The 8,970-nt window shown below is 37.9% G+C and overlaps 1 protein-coding gene and 1 pseudogene across 1 annotated transcript; both read left to right on the top strand.

The window, feature by feature from the left end:
• Window positions 1-878: 878 nt before the first annotated feature.
• LOC120545036 (olfactory receptor 11A1-like) lies at window positions 879-1,835 on the top strand. Its single transcript, XM_039778977.1, has one exon. The coding sequence runs from the start codon at window positions 879-881 to the stop codon at window positions 1,833-1,835; it is 957 nt and encodes a 318-aa protein (XP_039634911.1).
• Window positions 1,836-7,839: 6,004 nt separating this feature from the next.
• On the top strand, window positions 7,840-8,758 carry LOC120545029 (annotated as a pseudogene).
• Window positions 8,759-8,970: the final 212 nt, after the last annotated feature.

The raw sequence follows: 8,970 nt of genomic DNA, 5'->3' as shown, positions 1-8,970 counted from the left end.
TCTCACTCTGTAGCTAAAAGAGAGAGCTCATCACACAGGGTGAAAAGAGGAGCTGCAGCAATGTGCAGTACAACAAAAATATGGTGTTTTCTGAAAATTAAACCATGTAAACCTATTCTGATATAACCGCTAACCTGAAAATGAGCATAATATGAGCACTTTAAGTTTAAACACCAAAACGACATGTTAAGATTAGAAAAACAATTTTTCCTGGGTGAAAGTCTTATGTTTCCTCCTGAACTTCTTTCAGCCCGTCATGTGATGACCTTATGCATGGGTGGTGAAAAGGTATGGATTTAAATGTCAATTTCTGGATTTTACTCCTCAAAATCAGATTAGTCAAACAAAAATTGTTTTAGATTGGAGAATTGATTATTTGAACCCAAATCTATTCCAGAGCAAGACCTACGTCTAGGTGATCCCAACTATATCAATGTAGTTCCACTTCCCCCACTAACTCCGGCTCCTTACCAGAGAGGTGACATTGCACCTCCCTTGAACCAGATTTTGTTGTCTGGGGTAAGCACACCAGGGCCCCACCTTGGCCTGTTACCTGGCGAACCGGCCCCCTTGGGTTGGTAACTTTTGGAGGGTTCACTGAATGTGTCAAACAATAGGATGGTATGGGCCCTGATGATAAAGTAGGACCGGCCTGTTGGTTTCTACTGTTCTGAAAAGCTATAAAGCAGCAGATGTTTCTGCAGCTGATAGAAGTGACTGCAGCACTCTGCAGCACAACAGGTAACACACACTGAACTGGGTTTGATGTGTTCATGTTTCATTTACAGATTTAAATGTCTTTAAAATGTCTGAGGGGGTAGATGTTTAAGTTTTTAACATTTGTGCTCAGTTCTGTTCATATTTTTTTGCCTTAAAAAATGTTAAATTCAACTTTTTCAACATTATCATATTTAATTCTTGGAGCTTTTGTGGATGTAGGGACTTTGAAATACTTTTATTTCATGGTAACTGCCATGTTATACATTATTATTATTATTACCAACACATCTCTGATTGTGGTTATCTGTATGAACAGAAGCTTACATGAACCTATGTACCTTTTTCTGTGCAGCCTGTTTGTAAATGAACTGTATGGTAGTACAGGGTTGTTTCCATTCCTTCTGGTTCAGATCCTCTCTGACATTCACACTATTTCTGCTCCCTTCTGTTTCCTGCAGATTTTCTGTTTGTATACATATGCAAATGTCGAATTTAGTAACTTAGCCGTAATGTCTTATGACAGATATCTTGCTATCTGTTATCCTCTGCAATATAACACTCGTATGACATCAAACAAGGTGGTTATCTTAATTATGGTGATATGGTTGTACTGTTGTGTGAGATTCTTGATTACTTTATCCTTAAACATCCGTTTGACCCTTTGTGGAAACACTATAAACAGTTTATATTGTGACAACTACCTTGTTGCTAAATTGGCCTGTTCCGACATCAAAGTTAATAACATTTATGGTCTTTTTTCTATTTCTTTCTCCATTTTGATCCCTTTGATTTTAATCCTTTTCTCTTACATGAAAATTCTTAAAGTGTGTTTTTCTGGATCTAAACAGACGAGACAGAAAGCTGTCAGTACCTGCACACCTCACCTCGCTTCACTGCTAAACTTTTCTTTTGGCTGCTGCTTTGAAATACTTCAGAGTAGATTTGATATGACCAGTGTACCCAGTGTGTTTTGTATCATTCTCTCACTGTATTTTGTCATCATACAGCCACTTTTGAATCCTGTCATGTATGGATTGCAAATGTCAAAAATACGGAATACATGCAAACGTATCCTCCGGTATAAGATGTTTGTCTGTCGCAGAGATACTAAGTAGATGTAATAACAACGTATCAATAATTTATAATTGACAAGGCTTTCTAACTAACAAAAATAAAATACATGAATTATTTAATATTCTCCCTTATTTGTCCCTCTGCTTTCAATCTTTTTTTTTACATGAACATTCTCAATGTTTGTTTTATGTGCATAACTTATTGGAACAAAACTGAGCAACGTGTTGTTACAGGTAACAAAACCACTGACTAAATATGTACAATGAAGCGATACTGGCGTCAAAGACTGGCTAATCGCTGTTCGATTCTCTGATATGAATGCCTGCATTGCATTGTGGTATATGGGCTTTGAATGCGCCCCGCTCGGATCATATCATAGTGTTCTGTTGCATACTGTAATATTTCACCGGTAATAACACCAAAATAATATTATTAAAATAAAGAAATGAATACCATTATAACATCTAAATAAATGTTGATAGATGTAGTGTTAGTTTTAAAAAGATCAATAAACAACAAGGCAATCTAGCTTAAAAAGATTAAAAGAAATACATATACACCACGATAAGATCTCGTCAATAAATGTTGATTAAAACAGCATTTATAGGGCTAAAAAATACCAATAATAGCAAAGCTGTATACTCGGTTGCACTATCACTAGATAATTATGCAATGTAGTATACTAAAATAAAAAGCCAGTAATGTGATTATCAATATGGCAAAAATTAAGACCACAAGAAAGGATTCAGTGGTATTTTTTTTATATATATTTTTAAATTGTACTTGATTTCATGACTGCTAAATTAACTTTAAAAACATGATGAAACAAAATATTCTCAAAAAGCTTTAATCACATCATCATTTTGTCACTGTTGTACAAGACATTCATATTAAACATATTTTTTTTTAGCAGAATTCACTGTTGACTTTATAGATTTACCTATAAACCTGTAAAGGTTGATTGCTGTTCTCCTACCCAGGGCATGAAATACCAACGCTTTGTCACGGCCCTCAGCGTTTGATAGGGTATGACATTAAGTATGGAACGATGGCACGTGGCCACAAAAAGTTACTCTGTGGCCACCAAATATGCCCAGTAGGTGGCTCCCTGTGGCCACCATGCAGGTCTCTCTTGATTTTGTCATTCTGTTAATGTCTTTTCCAGTTCACCCCTTGCTACACATTTAGATTTCCCGGGTCACTGATTTCTAGAGTCAGACATTGATCTTTGCAGGGGCGTTTCTAGGACTTGAGGAGGTTCAGGGCTTAGCCCGGATCCATTTAAATAAACTTAATGCAATGCAAAACAGCAATTGGCTAGCCCAGCTTGTTAGTAGCCGGTGTATGTTCATTTTAGCTTCCAGTTTGTAGATGTAAGTTGGATGGCAAAAACATTTGGCCTAATCATAACTGGCTTGGCAACCCAAAGGCCAAGCTTTTGTTTCCAGATCTGTGTGGCAATTTATGATTCGCGGAGTCCGGTGGTCCTCCCCCAGTAAATTGTATAGCGTTAAAAACTTAATTTCCTGCATTCTGGTGAATTGTTATGCACCTATTTCTATCTTTTTCTGAATCAATTTATGCTGAAAATATCTTTATATAAAGGGAAACATAGGGGACAGTTCAAAAAATAAAATCATAATGGAATATTTTGCAGGAAGGCTCTCAGGCATTCTGTATTGCTTTCAACTTTTTACTCTCCTGTAGATGGACTTTTCTAATTATGTCTGTGTCAGCACACGTAGCCTAGGCATCATTTACTCTTTCCTCCTATTTTGAATCCATTATTGGGGAAGTAACCTCCTTAAATGTGCACATGACAATTGTTCACCTCAATGATACATTAATCAATTTTAATGAATTTATAAACCCCTGGACTGTAATATTTCAAATGTGTTTGAGTAAGATTTCTGCTCATGTTCAAAACTATGTGAAAATTCAAAAAATATCTGTGTTCTCTGTGATTGGAGGAGTCGGGATATTTTGAGAAAAGTAAAGTGATAGGCTATTACAAGAATACAGTCACTATATTTCAGAAAATAGTCTACATGCACCATAGTCTGCTGTGCATTACGTGATTGCTCTGCTGATACGGTAGATCTCAGAAGTTCTGACAGTCTCTGAGCCCCGTTTGGGTCTCTGGTCTCTAAATGACACAAAGTTTAGCTAGGGAAGTGGCTGTACACTGCTCTACGTCGGAGGTGGAAAACCGAAACTACGGCAGAAATACACGGCGCACAAATGCGTCACATCTGCCGCAGCATCTCCATAGCAGAGGTCTCCTTAAGAGCTCTGTGTGTTTGAGTCTGAACTATAGACTGTAAACGTCACGACACAGGACCTTCAATCAAAATCATTCAGTCAACTTTTCAAAATACTCGGGGCTACACTCAAAACATTCAGGGCTGAAGTCCCGGCAAAATCGGCTGACACTGCGTTTGGATCTTTGGCCATCAACTACCCTTATGAATTGCCCTATGCTCGAATACAATGTTCCTCATGGACAATGTGACTTAAATTCAAAGGCATCTGCTCTTTGCTGCCATTTGTCATAAACCAAACATTTATGCTCATTTTTGTGGGTCATCAGCCCACTGGGAAATGACCTCACTTGTTTTTTTGCGCTAAGCCTGAATAGATCTCAACACTGATTGCCCACTTTTCACTTCCTGAGACTATTTCAAAGAGCCATCGGTACTGTGTCCAGAGCTTAGCACTGCCCAAGACGTTTCCGATTGGTTTAAAGAAATGTGAATGTTAGCGATTGAGACCATAAACTCAGTACGAAAAAGTTTACTGAGGTAGGCTAATAAATCAAGTGAGTAGGCTCATTTTCTCATAGACTTCTATAGAAACAGACTTCTCTTTAGAGCCAGTGGAGTCACGCCCTGTTGGAAATTAAATAGAATGCAGTTCTAAGGCAGTTATGCATTGGCATTACTTCTAGGCACATAAGTTCCTTTTTGGTTTAAAGGCCCTGAAACACAACGCTGACGGCCAGGAAATTGTGGAGATGAAGGCCAACTGTGGCATCGCCTCCTGTCGGTCAACGTGGCCTTTGCCTTGTCCAAAAAATAGCACTGGAACATACCACAGGGACTACAGAGGGTGGCCAATTACCAAGTACAGTAGGCTCCTTTCGGTTCTGCCCCTGATGATTAGAGCAAAAACATTTTTTGTGGATATCGTAGCAACGTTTGCATCCAGTTTCCATTGTTGAATGATGAATAGATTACCACCGCCTGATGGTTTGGATAGTTGTTTTCTTGCATGCATGTGCAGAATGTGCTTCACTCCCGGCCGAGAAGAAGCTTGAAAACGGTATTGAGGAAAGCAAACAAACGATTGAGAGCGCACACAGAAGGCTCTTCTCATATTTTCACCTTGTCTGATCAATCCAATACACATAAGAGCTGTTGAAACTTCAAATGTTCTTTCTAAAATAACACATAGGTTTGAATGATTTAAATAACTATTTTTCCACTTTATGTCCATAATATGGCATAAACGTACGAGATATACATAACTACTTGTTTTGGTATATTTATTTCAACAATAACATGTCTTTTTAAATATCTACATATCTACACATCACTAAAAAAAAGTTAATAAACTAATATGCTTTACCGTGAAATTAAATATAAAGACCGTAATACCTTTCTCTGCACCGTCTGCACCGCTAATTACCATTGTAGTATGAAGGCATGTTTGGTGGGTGGAATTAGCAAGCTAACGTTAGCTAACTAGCTAGAAGCCGGCCATTAGGGTTTGTTCCCTCCGCTCCGCTTAGACCGTGCTGCCTACCAATAAACATACAGTACAGGCCAAAAGTTTGGACACACCTTCTCATTCAATGCGTTTCTTTTTTATTTTCATGACTATTTACATTGTAGATTCTCACTGAAGGCATCAAAACTATGAATGAACACATATGGAATTATGTACTTAACAAAAGTGTGAAATAACTGAAAACATGTCTTATATTTTAGATTCTTCAAAGTAGCCACCCTTTGCTTTTTATTAATAAGGAAAAACTTCCACTAATTAACCCTGACAAAGCACACCTGTGAAGGTAAAACCATTTCAGGTGACTACCTCATGAAGCTCATTGAGAGAACACCAAGGGTTTGCAGAGTTATAAAAAAAGCAAAGGGTGGCTACTTTGAAGAATCTAAAATATAAGACATGTTTTCAGTTATTTCACACTTTTTTTGTTAAATTACACAATTCATGTTCATTCTGTGTTGATGCCTTCAGTGAGAATCTACAATGTAAATAGTCATGAAAATAAAGAAACACATTGAATGAGGTGTGTCCAAACTTTTGGCCTGTACTGTAAATAATTAATTAATTAATTTGTAAAGTGGGAGGTCCCGGAGCGCAGAGGGGGGGTGGATCCAGCGACTCAAAACGGGGGTTGGAGGTAACGGAACAAAAAAGAAAAAAATTACACTGCCTACGTAGCTTCTCTGACTAAAAAAACCTAAACAACGCTGTGTGTACATCAGGGCAAGGTTTATTTTTTATTTCAGAACACACACTGCATTGGTGCGAAATGTAAAAAATAAGTAAATAAATAAAATACACTCCAACAATCGTTTTCACAAGCAGCAATTATCCATCGGACTATTAAATTAACCAAAAAACCCACCGTGGTCTGCACATTCTTGATCGGCAGAAACGGTTTTTGCTTGTTTGGGATCCGACTGGCCAGCGTATTTGAAAAAGTTAAGCAAACTTTGTTGTCTTTTTGACATTTTTCCCCTGAGTTAAATGAGGCTATAACAGCAATCTCAAGCAGCACAATCGCTTGTGTCACCTGAAGTGCAGCGCCGCGCTGTTGAAGTGCCTCCCCTCCCTCCGTCCCTCTCCCCCCTCCGTCTTACCCTGAAAATTCACCTCAAAACGCATCAAAAATGCAAACACAAGATTTTTGTGGAACTTCAATGGGGAATAAAGACTAACAAGAAAGATAACAACGTTGAACACTACACAAACTGTAGTTTATTTTTTTCATTTAGGCGATTCATTTTTCCTGGTGACACAGGAGGTGCCGGATCCAACGTTGGAGGTGCCGGAACATGTTCCGGCGTGTTCCGGCTCAAATTAAGCCCTGGTCGTAAATGCTGCTTGTGGAGGACAGTCTCGGTTTTAACCGTCCTATTTCTTCATCTGTCCTTTTATGTGTATTTGTTATTGTTTGTGAATCATCATCATCATACTACATGGGCTACTTTCCATAAGATCATCTCTCAATGCAAATCAAACCAACTATTAGGTTAACGGAAATAAAACCATGCCAATCTCTAGGTATGGTGAAGGGTATGTGATGATGGGGGGGTATGGTGAAGGGTATGTCATGATGGGGGGGTATGGTGAAGGGTATGTGATGATGTGGGGCTATTTTAATTCCAAAGGCCAAGGGAACTTTATCATGATGCATAGTATCCTGGATCCATGAAATAACTGGCCTTTATAATAAACATCTGCCTGCCTCTATGGGAATTTAACATAGGGGGGGGCTGACTTATGCCCCCTGTATTTTAAGGAAGAACATTTATTTATTTATGATACATTATTCATTCACAAAGAAAATTGGTGTCCTTAAAGGTTGGTTGGGTTCTCGGTTTGCCTATGTTGTTTTTTAATATGCTAAGAGTAGATGTTCAGACGTCAGTTAGATGTGTCCCGTGGTAATGACGCCAGACAGCTGATGTGCACACCCTCTGACTTGAAGAGTTTAAAAGAAGCAGACAGAAAGTTTCAGTGCAGTTCAGCTGCAAAGTAGTCACAGCATGACTGCAGCTAGGCAGCTGATGAAAGTAAGAATACATGCAATGTGATTACCTGTGTTCTGTCATTTCTAACCTTAACATTATATTGACCTTAAATAGGGGAAAGTTTGGAGAATCTGTGTCTTAAAAAGAATTTTTTATTTCTTGCTGGCTGAATACTGCTTGTGTGTTAATGTTTGATTTCTGCGAATCTCAAATTGTTCATCCTGTGCAAACTTGAAAGGTTGTGTTGTGAACTAAACGGATGATCATGATAAACTCTACACAGGTTTCATATTTCACTTTTGGTGCATACTTTGACATTGGGCTCTTTAAATACTTACTTTTTCTGATTATTATGTGTTTTTATGCTTTAATAGTTTGTGCCAATCTACTGCTGATTGTGGTTATCTGTATGAACAGAAGCTTACATGAACCGATGTACCTTTTTCTGTGCAGCCTGTTTGTAAATGAACTGTATGGTAGTACAGGGTTGTTTCCATTCCTTCTGGTTCAGATCCTCTCTGACATTCACACTGTTTCTGCTCCCTTCTGTTTCCTGCAGATTTTCTGTGTGTATACTTATGGCAGTGTAGAGTTTTGTAACTTATCCATCCTGTCTTATGACAGATATCTTGCTATCTGTTATCCTCTGCAATATCACACGTATGACATATAATAAGGTTACTGTCCTCATTACTCTAACATGGTTATTACCATTTTTTGCAATTGCTGTCCCGATGTCTTTAAGTTCCTCTTTACAGCTGTGTGGGAACATCATTAACAAAGTTTACTGTGATAACTATTCTGTTGTCAAACTGGCCTGCTCTGACACCACAGTGAACAACATTTATGGACTCATTAACACTTGTCTTATAGTCTTTGGTCCTCTCATATTAATTCTTTACACCTACATGAAGATCCTTAAAGTGTGTCATTCTGGTTCTAAACAGACCAGACAGAAAGCTGTCAGTACCTGCACACCTCACCTCGCTTCTCTACTCAACTTTTCTTTTGGGTGTTTCTTTGAAATAGTACAGAGCAGGTTTGATATGAGCAGTGTACCCATGATGTTGCACATTTTTTTGTCATTATACTTTCTGACCTGCCAACCAATCTTTAACCCTTTAATGTATGGACTGCAAACGTCTAAAATACGTAGTTTATGTAAAAGTCTTATCTTTGGTTAAATGTAAACTAATGTTAAAGAGTGAATCAATTTTTATAGGAAAATGATGTAGAAACTAGAAATAACAACAATGCAACAATGTTGTAAGAACCGGTGGAGAAATGTTTAATGTGCTTTGTTGTAAATTGTCTTAGAGGAACTTGAAAAGTGCTATATAAATAAAATGTATTATTACTGTTAATGCTAGAGGTGGGGGAAAATATTTATACACCA

The sequence above is a fragment of the Perca fluviatilis genome, chromosome 2, assembly GCF_010015445.1.
Source record: "Perca fluviatilis chromosome 2, GENO_Pfluv_1.0, whole genome shotgun sequence".
Taxonomy (NCBI): domain Eukaryota; kingdom Metazoa; phylum Chordata; class Actinopteri; order Perciformes; family Percidae; genus Perca; species Perca fluviatilis.
Note: the sequence above shows the minus strand (reverse complement) of the source record. Positions and strands in the feature narration are given on the sequence as shown.

What these genes read in the sequence shown, in the direction of transcription:
- LOC120545036 (XM_039778977.1), top strand. Translation starts at nt 879, where the DNA reads ATGTTAAATTCAACTTTTTCAACATTATCATATTTAATTCTTGGAGCT.